General features: G+C 50.8%; 1 protein-coding gene across 1 annotated transcript; it reads left to right on the top strand.

Moving 5' to 3' along the window:
• Window positions 1–221: 221 nt before the first annotated feature.
• Window positions 222–12,954, top strand: WISP2 (WNT1 inducible signaling pathway protein 2). Its single transcript, XM_011928982.1, has 4 exons — window positions 222–379; window positions 4,834–5,050; window positions 9,874–10,128; window positions 12,230–12,954. Exons 1-4 carry the CDS (start codon window positions 320–322, stop codon window positions 12,448–12,450), a joined length of 753 nt encoding a protein of 250 aa, XP_011784372.1. The 5' UTR covers window positions 222–319; the 3' UTR covers window positions 12,451–12,954.
• The last annotated feature ends 3,897 nt before the right edge of the window (window positions 12,955–16,851 follow it).

Raw genomic sequence — 16,851 nt, 5'->3', positions numbered from 1 at the left:
GATAGGGAGGCCCCTGCAAGCTGTCACAGACTCTTGGTGCTGGCACTGGCTCGGGCTTTCACACGCGCACACACACACACAGACACACGGACAGGCACTCCCTTGGTGGCCTTCACAGTTTCACCTTTCATCAGGTAAATGGGCTCATCCTTTGGGCCATGAGGATGGGAAGCGAAGCAAGGAATGAAAAAGCTACTCTGTGTGTGTGTGTGTGTGTGTGCGCGTGTGCCTGTGTGTGCCTGGGAGTGACCTCACAGCTGCCGGAACATAAAGACTCACAGGTCCGCCTCCCAGGCTCAAAGCTGGCTCTGCAGGGGACATGAGAGGCACACTGAAGACCCACCTTCTGGCCTTCTCCCTCCTCTGCCTCCTCTCAAAGGTAAGGAGGCCCGGGCCCTTGAATGCACTGCTGATTACTTGGGTGTGGAGGGGGTGGGGATGTAAAAATCACAGCCAAGGACCCCCGTGGTAGAATTCCTCCAGGGCCCCACATTGGGCACAGTCTGGCCACCATGCCTAAGCAGGGCTTCTCTCCCTGGCACTCAGAGCTGCCTCCGGCCAGCCCTGCTCTGTGACCTCAGACACGTGCCTTGCCTTCTCTGGGCCTCAACATCTTCCCAGGTGAAGGGTATACAGTTTGTGAGGCCTCTGTGAAGGCCATTCATGATCATTCATCAAACTTACCAGGCAAATTAAAGAGGACTTTAATGTACCCTCATTATGAATGGGGGTACTGAAGACATGACATGCTTGGCCTAACTCTGAGCCAGCATTTGGATGGATACCTAGCTGATTGGAAGGTTTATTCTGCAAGGGCATCAATGCCATTGGACTCTTAGGCAGTGAGTGACCCGCCCGCCCTAGCTAGAGGGGGACAGGAGACACCTCTGTGGAGTAATGGCCTTCTCCCCGAGTGCTGCATGGGACATTCACCAAAGAGCTTGTGGGACATCTACCTCGTCTAACATGCACAACAACCCCATAAGGAATTTTCAGTTAAGTGAGGCTCAGAAAGGGTAAGCAACTTGCAACCCCAGTTTTCAGTCAAGTGAGGCTCAGAAAGGGTAAGCAACTTGCTTAAAGTCACACAGCAAAGAAAGGTCAGAGCAATAGAGGAGGGCCATGGTGGAGCCCAGAACAGACATGGATGTAGGGGGAGAGGCACTCCAGTCTGTGCCTCCCCAAGCCCAAACTGGACCAAGGCAACAGCTTCTAAGCCTTATCATCCCCTCAGCAAATGCTGAGTTCCCACAACCATGGAATCGGCCCCACCACAAGCCACGATCTCACTGTATTTTCACGCTCCTTTGAGAAGTATGGGCAGGAGCTTCTCTCCCTCAGGCCCCAAGTCTTGGTGCCCGGGAAGGCTAAGAACCACACTGGCATCCTGCCCTGCTGTTTGCTCTTCCAAAGGGGATGGGTAGGACATGATGCCATTGTGGGTGGCTTGGGTAGTTGGAATAGGGGACTTGGGGCTCTAGGAGGGAGAAGGGGTCCAGGATTATGAGAGAACAAAGTAAAGCTGTCCTAGACTTGCCATTAGGGTGAGACTTACGGGGCCATTCTTACCTGGTCCTAGCAAGCAGGGACTGCACAGAAACACAGGGACTTAGTCACCACGACATGGAAAGCCACAGCAACCCTCACAGGGAGAACTCTGAGTCTTCCAGGCTGGCCGTTGGCTCCGGGGCTCCCGGCTGTGGACCGGGACAGGAGGCAGACACATGGACACAAGCAAAACCACATTGATCAAGGACTGGCTAGGACCTCATTTAATCTCCACCATCACTCAGAAACAGGTGGTCTCTGCTCCACTTTACAGAGGAGAAAACTGAGCTTCATCTCCACCTTCCAAAGCCGTTTGTCCACGTGTTCAGTCACGTAGCAAGTCAGTGGCAGAACTTGAATCTCAACTCTTGCCCAAAAAATTCCATGCCCAGTGCTCCTGCCCCAGATATCATAAGCCTTGTCCCCTCCCCAACCCCCAGATATCACAGCAAGGCCCTGGGGAAACTGAGGCACAAGGGGACAACTTGAGTTTGGGCCTTGGATGTCAACCTGAACTTGGATGTCAATCCTAATTCTATCTCTTACTGGCTGTGTTACTACACGCTTTGAGCTCCAGTTTTCTCATCTTTAAAATGGGCGTAACGATGGTACCTCACATTGGAGGGGTAAATGAGACAATGGCACTTGGCCCATGACATACATATGGCATCACATGGGATAATTGTACACTAGAATAGTTGATGTCATTAATAGCCTCTCCTGGGTATCGGGGCCTACAGAGTCCTGCCCCCTGACAAACATGGCCAGTGGAGGGGTCCACAGTGGGAGCCCGGGTGCACAGCTGCTGGTCTATTTCCTGGCACTCCTGTTTTCAGGTGGGAGGGACCTGAGAGTCACTCCTGACGGTCCTCCCTCCATTGCCCACAAGCCAAGGCAGCTGAACCTCTGACTTAGAAGGGAACCCAAAAGCCCAGACTGTTTCTATGTGAATCACGTGTGGATTTATGAAAATGCAGATTCAGGCTGGGCACGGTGGCTCATGCCTGTAATCCCAGCACTTTGGGAGGCCAAGGTGGGCGGATCACGAGGTCAGGAGTTTGAGACCAGCCTGGCCAGCATGGTGAAACCCCGTCTGTACTAAAAATACAAAAAATTAGCCGGGCGTGGTGGTACACACCTGTAATCCCAGCTACTCGGGAGGCTGAGGCAGAAGAATTGCTTGAACCTGGGAGGCGAAGGTTGCAGTGAGCCGAGATCATGCCACTGCACTCCAGTCTGGGTGACAGAGCAAGACTCCATCTCAAAAAAAAAAAAAAAAAAGGAAAATAAAAAAAAGAAAATGCAGATTTGGATTTGTATATAAAAATCCGGCTTTGGATTTATAGAGGGGTTCCAGATGCTGCCTGTCTAACAAGCTCCCAGGTGACGCTGCTGCTGCTAGTTCAGACCACACCTTGAGGGGCGAGGTCAGGCTATCGTCTCTAGAATCTGAGCAGCCTGCAGTGATGGGACCCATTCCCTTGTGAGGCAGCCATACACCTGGTTCCGTTCGTTCATCTGCTACTCAGTGCTGTCTTAGTAGGGATGGTGATCGCCTCCTACTTTGTGGCCCCCACCAGAGGCTGGTCAGCCAGTTTGCAATGGCTCCCAGTGGCCAGTGTGGGAGTTGCTGGGAACTGAAAGCAAGTTTGCGGGATTGTGGGTAGGGGGCACTGGGCGGGGCAGGGGGTGAGGCAGGGCAAAGGGGTCATTGCCTGCTTTGGGGGGCTGCACAGGAGATATAAGGTCATTAGTCCCATCAATGTAAACTGCAAGTCTCCCTTCCTCTAGATAAAACCCTCATCCCCTAAGGATCCTACTAAACTCAAACTTGGCCCCCCACAGATGGGGCCACTGGAAGCATCTTGAATTATGCTTCCTTCTTGGTTCCCACCTTCAAATGGGCGGACAGGGAGCCCACGGCACCTGCTGTATGTTGTGGTTGTTTCTCCGATGTGGGTGGCGAGGGGCAGGCAGGTCACATGGGCTGATACCCTGACCCTGTCATTGGGGAGTGGGTGCCTGGCTTACAGACACAGTCTACCGCCACCCCGTGACCCTGAGTCCTCACTTGGGAAGCAGGACCTGGGACGCTCCCAGCCCTGAATCGAACACGCTGACTTGTGGCAAGTCCCTGTCCCTCTCTGGAGCTCCGTTTCCCCATCTGTACCTGGCAGGGGAGGAGGTTAGACTGGGGCAGAGGTGCTGAAAACCTAGCGGAGCTTCAGAAGCTACTGGACAGCTTGTTAAAAATAAAGATCCCAGGTCCCAGAGTCAGGGACTTCTGATTTTGTAAACCCCAGAGCCCCAGAGCGGGTTGGGGGGTCTGTATTTTCCCCAGTCTCCTGGCTGATGTGGTGCACATGCAGAGCCGGGAAGCATGCTGAATGAATCAAAAGGCCAAAAACATCCATGATACGGTTCGATTTATTCGTCCTAAGATAAGTAGCCACATGCTGGAAAGTGTACCAGCCCCTGCCGTTTTCATCCTTGGCTTGTTGCTTTTGCCTTTCTGTAAGCTCCCAGAGGGCAGGGGCTGAGCCCTCTGCCATCATTAACAACAATGATCATCAAAGCTAAGTGCACTGAGCGCCTACTGCATGCCAGGCCCTGTGCTGAGGGTTTGCTGTGCAACATTTCACGTACTCCTCAGAGTAATCCTCTGAGTTAGATGCTTCGAGGAAACTGAGGCTCAGAGAGCCTAAGTAACTTCCTCGAGGTCACTCAGCCAATAAGGGGCAGAATTAGAACTGGAAGTCTAGCCAAGTGCAGTGGCTCATGCCTGTAATCCCAGCACTTTGGGAGGCCGAGGCAGGTGGATTGCCCGAGCTCAGGATTTCAAGACTAGCCTGGGTAACATGGTGAAACCCGATCTCTACTAAAAATACAAGAATTGCTGGGCGTGGTGGTGGGTGCCTGTAGTCCCAGCAACTCGAGAGGCTGAGGCGTGAGAGTCGCTTGAACCCAGGAGGTGGAGGTTGCAGTGAGGCTGGGATTGTATCACTGCACTCCAGCCTGGGCAACAGAGCAAGACTCTTGACTCCAAAAATAAAAATAAAAAGTAAAGAACTGGAACTCTAGTGCAGAGTCCTTGCCCGTAACCACATGCCATACTGTCTCTTAGGGCATGTTGTGGGACTACCGGCCTTCGAGGCCAGGTATGCATGGCTCTGAGGCTAAGGTGTGGACCCCACACTGCCCAGTCTGGCAGAGAGGTGGCCGGTTGTGAGGGTCTCACTGCCCACCTTGAAAGCCCGTGGCTGAGTGAGGTCTCTGTCTCTTCAGGTGTGTACCCAGCTGTGCCCGACACCATGTACCTGCCCCTGGCCACCTCCCCGATGCCCACTGGGAGTAGCCTTGGTGCTGGATGGCTGTGGCTGCTGCCGGGTATGTGCACGGCGGCTGGGGGAGCCCTGCGACCAACTCCACGTCTGCGACGCCAGCCAGGGCCTGGTCTGCCAGCCCGGGGCAGGACCCGGTGGCCGGGGGGCCCTGTGCCTCTGTAAGCAGGTTTGCAGGACTGAGGGGGGTAGTGTGTGAGCGGGAGGTCAAGGCCGTGGTGTCCTGAATCAAAGTACAGTCCTCCTCTATCTCCTTGGATGCTCACTTCAGGTACCCCACCCATTCCAGCTGAACTTGGTGGCCCAAAGCCCATTCCATACTCCCTCCTCTCCCTTCTTGGCCTCTGCTACTACCCCAGTAAACTTCCCCCATCCCTACCTGTCCAAATCATTGCCAACTTTCAAAGCCAGGTTCAAACAGCTTCTCCCCTGAGAAGCCCTCCCAGATTCTTCAAACTGGATGCCACCATTTCCTTCTCAGGATCCTTACAACACTTTGAGGAAAATAAAAGTGCAACCTCTTATTGAGGGCATAATATGTGTCCAGAACTGTGCTAAGCACTTACTACACACATCACATCATCCTCACAATAACCTTACGATGGGAAGTACTTTCAGACCCATTTTATGCATGAGGAAACTGAGGTTCACCAGCATTAAGGGACATGCTTCATGTCACACGGCATGGGACCGGATCCAACAGGCTCTAAGGAACATTTCATTCTGTCTTCTCTCAGAGTGGGGGCCCTGGGAGCACTGCTGGAATCCTGGGTTTGCTATGTATTCACCAGTCACCCGAGCATGTGACTTTCCTCACCACTCTTCTAGGCCTTGGTATCCTCTGATGCTTTGGGGCAGGCTTTGCAAGCTGGCTCTAGTGACTTGGTGCCAGAGAATTCGTTGTCTTGGGAGGGCTGTCCTGTGCATGGTAAGACTTCTAGCAGCATCCCTGAACTCCACCCACTGTATACTAGGAGCACTCCCCGTCCCCCACGTCATGACAGTCTGTCTTCAGACAGTGCCAAATTTCCCCAGGGGGCAAAATCTCCAGTCGGGAGCCATCACTTTAGAGAAATGCAAAGAGGCAAGAGATTGTTCTTCTTTCTTTTTAAATAATAAGCCTTGTGGAACAATTTACCTTTCATTCATGTGCATGTCACACTTTTATAAAAATAAGAACGAGAGAGAGAGAGAAGCTCATGAATTATTGACAATTAATCTATCTATAGGAAAAGCCTTGTTAAAAAAACAACAGGCCAGGCACAGTGGCTCATGCCTATAATCCTATCACTTTGGGAGACTGAGGCGGGAGGACTACTTGAGCCCAGGAGTTCTAGGCCAGCCTTGGCAACATATTGAGATCCTATCTCTTCCAAAAAAAAAAAAATTAGCCAGGTGTGGTGGCACGTGCCTGTAGTCCTAGCTACTTGAGAGGCTGAGGCAAGAGGCTCGCTTGAGCCTGAGCGACAGACCAAACCCTATCTCAACAACAACAAAAAAAGTAATAACTCCACGTGAAATGCTTTATTTACAAGTATTGTAAGGATAAGGAGGGTGATTTGTTACACAGACAGAGGGATGATTGCTTGTGAAAATGTATCTGAAGAACAATTGAGATAAGTAACACTTTGCTTACAAAGCTGTTATTTACATTTGCCATGACACGTGTAAACAGCACCCACAGAGTTTATTTTACACTTGCACAAGCCCTTACCATGTGTAAGACACTGAAGGTTTCGCAACTATAAACTCATTTAATCTCACAACCACATGATGTAGGTACTAATGTCACCCTTCTCTTTTTTTTTTTTTTTTCTGAGACAGGGTTTTGCTCTTGTTGCCCAGGCTGGAGTGCTGTCGCAAGATCTCGGCTCACTGCAACCTCCACCTCCCAGGTTCAAGCGATTCTCCTGCCTCAGCCTCCCTAGTAGCTGGGATTACAGGCATGTGCCACCAAGCCCGGCTAATTTTGTATTTTTAGTAGAGATGGGGTTTCTCCATGTTGGTCAGGCTGGTCTCAAACTCCTGACCTCAGGTGATCCACCCGTCTCAGCCTCCCAAAGTGCTGGGATTATAGGCGTGAGCCACCGCGCCCGGCCCACCCTTCTGTTATAAATGGAAAAAAGAGGTATAGAGAGGCTAGGCAACTTGCCCAAGGTCACAAAGCTCATAAGTGGCAGAGCTGAGATTTGAACTCAGGGAGCTGGCTCCACAAACTCCATTGCTCAACTGCCTGACATGCAGCTGTTGAATAGTACATAGGCTGTGATTGTCGATAACTGTGTTAAAGGATTTTTCGTATTCCATCTTAATTCAGACTTCAAACACCACAGGCCAAAGTGTACTTGGGTCCCTGGTCCTTCCTGCAACTCCCCACCTTCGTCTGTCAATATGGTGGTTGCTCATGAGTGCTTAATGATTTAAACTGAATTTAGAGGCTGGGAACTGGTGAACCCCAAAGAGTCCAGCTAACACATCTCAAAGGCTCAGTCTGGGGCTTTGCAGGGAACACGCTGCCAAAAACCTCTCCTATCACTCATTGAACACCCTTCTGTAAGGGCCAACTCTGAGCTGCGAGATGCGCTACAGATTCACCATCGTGTAACAGCACATCCAATGCTGGGATCCTCATCTCCTGCCCCCCAGATCGGTCTCCCCCATCTGTTGAGAGCATCTCCATCCTTCTCATGGCTCAGGCTCAAGACCATGGAGTCATTCTAGACATCTCTCTCTCTCTTTTTTTCTGAGATGGAGTCTCACTCTTTCACCCAGTGTGCAGTGGCATGATCTCGGCTCACTGTAACCCCCACCTCTTACGTTCAAGCAGTTCTCATGCCTCAGCCTCCCAAGTAGCTGAGATTACAGACTCCTGCCACCATGCCCAGCTGATTTGTATATTTTTAGTAGAGATGGGTTTTTGCCACATTGGCCAGGCTGGTCTGGAACTCCTGACCTCAAGTGATTCACCTACCTTGGCCTCCCTAAGTGCCGGGATTACAGGCGTGAACCACCACAGCCGGCCTAGACGTCTCTCTTTTCTCACCTCCCACATACCATCCACCAGCAAATTCATCATGGTATTTCCAGCATCCAACACTCCCGTCCCTTCTATGGCTGCCACCCTGGTCTGAGCCCCGTCATCATTGGCCTGGATTTTGCAGTAGCCGCATAATCATCTCCCTCCTTCTCTCCTTGCCCCTGGTCTATTCACAACACAGCAGAGAGCTCCTGGGAAGTCATAAGCCAGATCACCTCCCTCCTCTGCCCCAAGCCTTCTGGTGGCTTCCCATCTCAGAGGAAAAGCCAAAGTCCCCACAGTGGCCTACAAGGCCCCACAGGATCTTGCTCCTGCTTCCTCTCTGACCTCATCTCCTCCTGCTGTCTGCTGCAGTCACACTGGCCCCTTGCTCTTCCTTAAATACCCCAGGCACACTCCTGCCTCAGGGCCTTTGCACTGGCTGTTCCCTCTACCAGCATTATTTCTCAGTGAGGCTTTTCCTGCTGGAGGATTAGATGAGCCAGGGGACTTACAGCATTTTGCCCCAAGCCTGGCACGTAACAGATGCTATGTGGAAGCATAACCCACTCCCATTTATTGAGCATCTGCTATGTGCCAGGCTTGGGGCAAAATGCTGTAAGTCTCCTAGCTCATCTAATCCCCCAGCAGCCCTGTGAGCCGGGTACCAAGGCTCAGAGAGGCAAAATAACTTGCCCCAGGCCCCACAAGTGGGAGCCAGAGTTGGAACCTGAGTATGTGTGGTTCTGGAACCCCTGTGTGTGTATAGACCTACTGGAAGGTTTCCTCAGAAGATCTGGGAGAACCTGTTTGCTGATGAGTCCTTTCCCCAGACGTAGCTCAGTGGTCACCCAGTTCTCTCACACATGCTGTTCCCTGTCTGCACTTCCTGAGCGGCTCACATGCCTCTCCAGCGCTCTTACTTCATTCTGTCTTGGAGATGATGCCCTCACACCTGTCCCCCCTCCCCAGGCTCGTAAGTCCCTCGAGGCAGGAACTGTCCTCTTTCTGTCTAGGAGCACAGTGGTTGGCACACAGGAGGGAAACAGTAAATACCTCTGGAATGATAAGGAGTAGGGCTATTTTATCAGTGTCTCTCATGTGCCAAGCCTTATGCCAGCTATTCATTCAAGGGGCATTTCCTGCAGTGCTGTGTGTCACACCTAGACTCTGAGCCCATCAGAGGGATGCAGAGATGCACACTGGCAACCCCAGCCCTCAAGGAGTTCATGTCCAGTGGAGGAAGTGGCAATAACGCCCATATCTCGAGGGCTTCATTGCAAGAGTGTTCCCTGAGCACTTAGGCCATGCCTAGCACTGTGTGCTAGAGGGTATGGACATGTCATCCCATGGAACCTGGAGGTACAATTACCGAGCTCATCATTGCTGTTGTTCAGGCCACTCAGAGAAGTTAAGTAACTTACTCAAAGACACACAGCCGGCAAGTTAAGCCCTGACATGACAGTGATGACTGCAACACAAGTGGACAATGACTTTGTTGCATGAAATCTCAGTGTGCATAGAATACTTAAACGTTATTAATATATAGTAACTATACTAATGCTAATAAGCAAGGACCTATGGAAGGTCTCCTTTATGTTGTGATCATTACACCTGTCGTTCCGAGTAGTCTCTACCACCCTGGAAAATAAGTACCATTATATCCCACCTTGCAAATGAGGACACTGAGGCAAGAAGTGAAATCACTTGGCCCAGGTCCACAGCTAAGAAAGGGCAGAACTGGGGGGTCAGTCCAGTCCCGTCTTCTTGCAATCCCTGTGCCAGGATGCAGGGTGCCCCAGCAGGCTGGTGGAGGGCTGGGGAGAGGTGCATATCCTGGGCTGGAGCCCTGGGCAGGGCTCAGCTACTGTGAGACCGCTGCCTCCTGCAGCGGGATCTGGGCAGCTCTGCAGAGAGGGCTGTGCTGCTTTGCGGGTCACCGATGGGGGTGCGTTTTCTCCTCCGCAGTGGCAGAGGACGATGGCAGCTGTGAGGTGAACGGTCGCCTGTATCGGGAGGGGGAGACCTTCCAGCCCCACTGCAGCATCCGCTGCCGCTGCGAGGACGGCGGCTTCACCTGCGTGCCGCTGTGCAGCGAGGACGTGAGGCTGCCCAGCTGGGACTGCCCCCACCCCAGGAGGGTCGAGGTCCTTGGCAAGTGCTGCCCAGAGTGGGTGTGCGGCCAAGGAGGGGGACTGGGGGCCCAGCCCCTTCCAGCCCAAGGTGAGCACAGCGCTGGTCCAGGTCAGGGGCAGGACTGCCTGGGGGCGCCAAGGGCCACCTGGGGGGTGGGGTGGGGCGGGGCTTCCTAGGTCCCAGGACCCAGGGACGCATCAGAAGCTGGGAGGGGCGGAGGCTGAGGAGGGAGATAAGAAAGAGGAGGGGAGGGCCAGGCACGGTGTTTCGCCCCTGTAATCCCAGCACCTTGGGAGGCCAAGGTGGGAGGATTACGTGAGGCTAGGAGTTCGAAACCAGCCTGGCTAACATGGGGAAACCCCGTCTCTACTAAAAATTCAAAAATTAGCCGAGCATGGTGGCGGGCATCTGTAGTCCCAGCTACTTGGGAGGCTGAGGCAGGAGAATCGCTTGAACCCAGAAGGCAGAGGTTGCAGCGAGCCCAGATCACGGCACTACACTCCAGCCTGGCCGACAAGCATGAAACTTCGTCTCAAAAAGAAGAAGAAAAGAAAGAGGAGTGGAGGGTCACCAGGCCTCCCTCTTTAAAACCGATAAACAAAAAGCCACCGCCTTTGAGATGTGTAATGTAAGACCATAAATAATTAAAAATAAAAACTGGGTGACAGAGTGGTGAGAGGAAAGATAGGTTAGGGTACATGAACCAAATTCTCACATTTCAGAGATATAATAGAGCTAAGATCTTAGAATATATAATATTACTGTATTTATAATATATTGATACATATTAATAAAATATTATTAATTTATTGTTATTTGGGCTTATTAAAAAAGGAACTCAAAACTGAACCAGGCAAGGTGGTTGCTCTGGAATGTGGGCCGAGGGTGGGCTAGAGATGGAGAATAGACAGTTACCTCCCACCGTCCCACTATAAATCTTCAATTTTAGAGATTTTTGTTGTTGCTGTGTTGCTTTTTGAAAATTATTATCACATGAATGTGACTTTTTAAAAAAGGCAACCGAAAAGAGGAGGATTGGTTTCATAAATGCTGCCGCCACCCACAAGAGGTAGTGGAGTGTTTTGGGTCAGGTGCACGGTGTCTGCACCAGCCCCGCCACTCCCTTTTTGCTGTGTGACTCTGAGAAAGTTGCTTAACTTCTCTGTGTCTCAGTTTCTCCAGCTGTCCAATGGGGACAATGAGAGCATCCACTTCATAGCATTGTAAGAACTACTTGAGTTTGTTCAAGTCAAGCAGCTGTAGCAGTGCCTGGCCCATGGTACTGTATCAGAGGTAGCCGTTATTATCCCTATGATGGAATATGATATATCCATTTAAATACACAGGAAAACACCAGTGAGTTTGTCTTATGAATAAAAGCAGGATAAGAAGGTGCATTTCCAACTCAATCTCAACTAATTGTGTCCCTATGCATGTAAACAGGTATATCTACACGTACACATGCATACACAGCCCACACATATGGGTAGAAGTCAGGGTTTCTTAACCTCACCACTAGTGACAATCGGGGCAAGTAATTATTTGTTGGGGGGGCTTTCCCGTGCACTGTGGGGTGCTTAGCAGCATCCCTGGCTTCTACTCACCAGATACCAGTAGCATCCCCCCACATGTGATGACCAAAACTGTCTCCAGATATTGCCGAACCTTTCCTGGGAGGCAAAATTACCCTAGTTGAGGACTACTGGTGTGAGACTAGAAGGAAGGACACCAAAATAGTCACAGAGGGAGACTTGGAGCAGAGAAAAAGCTAGACCGTGGTAAACCTGCCATCTTGTTCCTGGCACAAAAATCCTGAAATCTTTAGCATCCTTGCCACCGGGTCAAAGCACTACTCCACACAGGCTGGGCACCCTCTGCCTGTAAAATGCTGTTTATCCAAAGAGATGAGAAAGCTGTAGTTGACTGAGGGGCCATCATGACCAGCAAACTCTGGTTGCCAAATAACTAATATTTATGGAAATCTTACAAGTACCAGGCACTGTGCTAGGCACTTCATGCCCATTATTTTATTCGATGCCATCCACTGTTAGCAAATTTACATAAGAAGAAACTGAGATGCAGAAAGACTGAGCCATTTGACCAAGATTGCCATGGCCGCTGGTGGGTGGGTTGATTGAGCTGCTGAGCCCTGGCTGCTCAGCGCTAACTCTTGTTCTTTCTCCCCTAGGACCCCAGTTTTCTGGCCTTGTCTCTTCCCTGCCGCCTGGTGTCCCCTGCCCAGAATGGAGCACGGCCTGGGGACCCTGCTCGACCACCTGTGGGCTGGGCATGGCCACCCGGGTGACCAACCAGAACCGCTTCTGCCGACTGGAGACCCAGCGCCGCCTGTGCCTGTCCAGGCCCTGCCCGCCCTCCAGGGGTCGCAGTCCACAGAACAGTGCCTTCTAGAGGAGGGCTGGGAATGGGGACATGCTGTCCACCATCCCCAGCAGGTGACCCTGTGCCTGGGCCCTGGGCTGATGGAAGATGGCCCCTGCCCAGGCCTTTGGCCGCAGGCAACACTTTAGCTTGGGTCCACCATGCAGGACACGAATATGAATACCCTGCCTGGTCTGCCCGGACCCTGAGGTACAGTGGAGGTGAAAGACCTAGTCCCCTTCCCTCTAACTCACTGCCTAGGAGGCTGGCCAAGGTGTCCAGGGTCCTCTAGCCCATTCCCTGCCTACACACACAGCTTATATCAAACATGCACACAGGCGAGCTTTCCCTCCAACTTCCCCTGGGCAAGAGATGGGACAAGCGTTCCCTTAATATTGAGGCTGCAGCAGGTGCTGGGCTAGACTGGCCATTTTTCTGGGGGCAGGATGAAGGAAGGCGCACAGAGATTCTGGATCTCCTGCTGCCTTTTCTGGAGTTTTGTAAACTCGTTCCTGAATACAAGCCTATGCATGATCTTGTGTGTCAGGCCTGTGTTTTCTGAGAAAGCCCTCCCATTATCTGGGGCAGAATTCAGGGGCGGAGTTCTCTGTGAACCTCACAAGGTGAAATCACATCGTCTTAAAGAAAGCCAGAAGACAGGCCTTCAAGTGATCCGTGAAGCCCAATTCATATTAATAATAATTAACATTTTTTTTTTTTTTTTGAGATGGAGTTTTGCTCTTGTTGCCCAGACTGGAGCTGGAGTACAATAGCACGATCTCGACTCACTGCAGCCTCCCGGGTTCAAGCGATTCTCCTGCCTCAAGACTCCTGAGTAGCTGGGGTTACAGGCGCGTGCCACCATGCTTGGCTTTTTTGTTTGTTTGTTTGTTTTGTATTTTTAGTAGAGCGGGGGGTTTGCCATGTTGGTCAGGCTGGTCTCGAACTCCTGACCTCAAGTGATCCGCCCGCCTTGGTCTCCCAAAGTGCTGGGATTACAGGCGTGAGCTACTGCGCCCAACCAATAATTAACATTTCTTGAGCACCTACCATGTGCTAGGCACTAGCACTTTATACAGACCAGTGCTTCCCAGTGTTTTCGACCGGAGAAGAGCAGGGAGAATGGAGGCTGCCTCCCAGGGGCTGGGGAGCATAGCCTGAAATCAACTAACCCAAGGGTGAAATTGTTTGAAGTCTCATGTTTTATTGTTTACAAACAACAACAACAAAAAACCAAAAAACAAAAACACTCAACACTAAATACATAAATTTTACATCTTCCTCCATGGTCTACCTGTGTTTGTTTAAAAAGTAAAACTGTATTTCCATTAGGATCCAAGCAGGAAATTAGAAAGCACTCTTGGTATTTAAACAGGGATTTCTTCTTATTGAACTAATTTTATTAAGGTATAATTTACGCACAGTTAAATATACAGGTTTTAAGCATATGGTTTAACGAGTCTTCATAATCATACACGCTCATGTAACCAACTCCTCAATCAAGGTATAAAACATTTGCATCATCTCAGGGAGTTCCCTCTGGCTCCTTCCCAGTTATCTCTGCTCCCCAAGGCAATGACTGTTCTGATTTCTATCACCATAGATGAGCTTTCCTGTTCTTGAACTTTGCATTAATACAACCATAGAGTAGGCACTCTATAATGAATGACATCTTTCACTCAACATAATAAAATAAAAGGAATTTAATGAGAAGACTTAGTTACCCACCTGAGAGGCCAAGTAGGGGACCGTGTGATGCAAGAGGAGAAACTCAACACCAGCCCTCGGGGTGGAGGGGCAGAGGGAGGGCAGAGCCCAGAGCTGGCACCAGCAGGCAGAGGATGGGGACCCGGCAAGGCTGTCTGCTGGGAGCTGCAGCCGCTAAGGAGACGCAGCCTTGTAGACCTAACAAAAAGTAGACAGAGGTGGAGAGTGTGCCCCCGCTTCTGCCTGCTGCTATCCCCCTGTTTCCAGTTATACCTCCCATGAGTCAAACCGGCTGGGAAGGTGGAAGAAAGGGGGAGCCTTGGAGATGCAGGACAATTAAGGGTAGGGAGGCTTCTGAGAATGAGGGCAATTCCCAGACACAGTGTTTGTAAATTACCCACCCCAGGTAGAGTTGCTGGTCACAGAGGCCTGTGCTGCCCAGCCCCCAACACTCATCTCAGGTATCAGCCACTCCAGAAACCTTAGTTTGAGAATCACAGGCTGAGTTTGAGCCATGTAACCTTCACAGAGCCCCTACATGGCAAATCTAACTCACTCCAGCTCAGGGATGAGGAAACACCTGGGAAAGTGAGCTGTCTAAAAGCTGGTCTACAGCTGGGGTGGGATTTTAGTCCAACCTGAGTTTATCTGACTCTCCAGAACGGCTGTTGGGGTCTCTCATAGACTGAGAATTTCCATGGGTCTGGTTCTGCAAGGGTAAACCCTAAACACATTTCCAGGCAAAATTCTGATAACGTCCCCCAAAACAAGGAGAACATGGACGAGAACGAGGAGTGTGCACTGAGGGACTCTCACACATAAGGCTGTCTCTGCCAAGCGCTCTGTCCACACCGTTGCACGTCATCCTTGGGACATTCCTAAAGGAAAGTGCCACTAATACTCCCTGGTTAGAGATGAGTAAACTGAGACCCAGAGTGATTAACAAGCTGTCCTGGAGTTGTGGCGCTGGGACTCAGGCCCGTGACCTCACAGCTGAGCCGCTGCTGTGCAGTGGGGGAGTGAGTGGGCTCGGCCAACCTGCCCAGGTGTGCGTCCTGGCTCTGCTATTTCCTAGCGCTGTCATCTTAGGCAAAGTACTTAACCTTCTTGTGCCTCAGTTTCCTCTTCTTTAAAATGGGGATAATGGCAATACTCAACACAGAGGATTGTTGAGAGTGTTACGTGATTTACAAAAAAAATTTAGGGCCGGGTACGATGACTCACACCTGTAATCCCAGCAATTTGGGAGGGCAAGGCGGGCAAATCACTTGAGGTCAGGAGTTCAAGACCAGCCTGGCCAACACATGAAAACCCCATCTCTACTAAAAATACGAAAATTAACTGGATGTGATGGCACACACCTGTAATCCCAGCTACTCAGGAGGCTGAGGCACGAGAATTGCTTGAACCCGGGAGACAGAGGTTGTAGTAAGCCAAGATCGTACCACTGCACTCCAGCCTGGGGGTACAGAGGCCGAAAGATTGAGGGCCATGATCAACTCGGTATACCACTGGAAGCTATATGAGTAAGCAGCAAACTATTTCTCATAAATGCAGAATGTTGGCAAACTGACAAACTGTTTCTGCCACCCAGAAGGAATGCTGAGGGCTGTCACGCCCCAAGCATAGTGTTTCTTGTGATTAGGCATAACTGAAGCCTGTTAGTAACAATATGAACCTGTGATCAATCAAGCAGCTGACCAGTCGTTGCCTCCTCCTCCCTGCTCATTCTACCCAATAAATAGGAGGGGCTGTGGAAGCTCAGGGGCTGCCTTTGCTCACTAGAAGCAGGGAGCTCTCTTCTTCCCCGGCCTCTTCCTTTAAAACAGTTTCTTTTGTCTTAAGTTTTCATTTCTACGTTCCTCCGTGTCCGTTCGTCCCTTTGTTCAGTCCTGTAATGAAGTCTCAGGCAGTAACAGTAGTAACTGCTGTAATGACGGTCTTAAGTAGTAACAGTAATAACTGTTGTAGTGACAGCCTCAAGTAGTAATTGTGGTAGTCTGCAACAAAATAAAATAAAATAAAATCAATTTTAGCAACCATTATCCTAACTCTTGGTGCTTTAGTTTTTTGATCTGTAAAATGTGAATAAATAGTAGTGCCCACCCCATAGGATGGCTGTATAAAGTAAGTACCCGGCTGGGTGCAGTAGCAAGCACGCCTGTAATCCCAGCACTTTAGGAGGCTGAGGCAGGCGGATCACCTAAGGTCAGGAGTTCGAGACCAACCTGGCCAACATGGTGAAACCCCATCTCTACTAAAAATACAAAAATTAGCCAGGCATGGTGGCGCACGCCTGTAATCCCAGTTACTTGGGAGGCTGAGGCATGAGAATCACTTGAACCCGGGAGGTGGAGGTTGTAGCAAGCCAAGATCATGCCACTGCACTCCAGCCTGGGCAACAGAGCGAGACTCGGCCTAAAAAAAAAAAAAAAGTGAGTATCCACTCTGCAGGGGTGTTGCATTAGGAAGGTAATTCCTTCATGTTCTTCAGCTGAAGCTATTCTCCTCCTGCCTGCAATTCTTGGCAAATGTTGTGAAGGCAAGGACTGGGAATCCTCTTGTTTGTGGAGAAGAAGAAACACGTGTCAGGGGCAAAGGTCACGGGGCAAACCAAGTTAACCCTCTCTGAAGCGCTCACAGCCACAGGTGCCCAGGCCTGGCCATTTCCCCACGGGAAGCTTCTGCACGCACTTCCTCAGTGCTGGCCTGGGTCTGCAGGGA

Source organism: Colobus angolensis, unplaced genomic scaffold (genome assembly GCF_000951035.1).
Source record: "Colobus angolensis palliatus isolate OR3802 unplaced genomic scaffold, Cang.pa_1.0 Scaffold8, whole genome shotgun sequence".
NCBI lineage: Eukaryota > Metazoa > Chordata > Mammalia > Primates > Cercopithecidae > Colobus > Colobus angolensis.
This window is presented reverse-complemented; position numbering and strand designations above follow the sequence as displayed.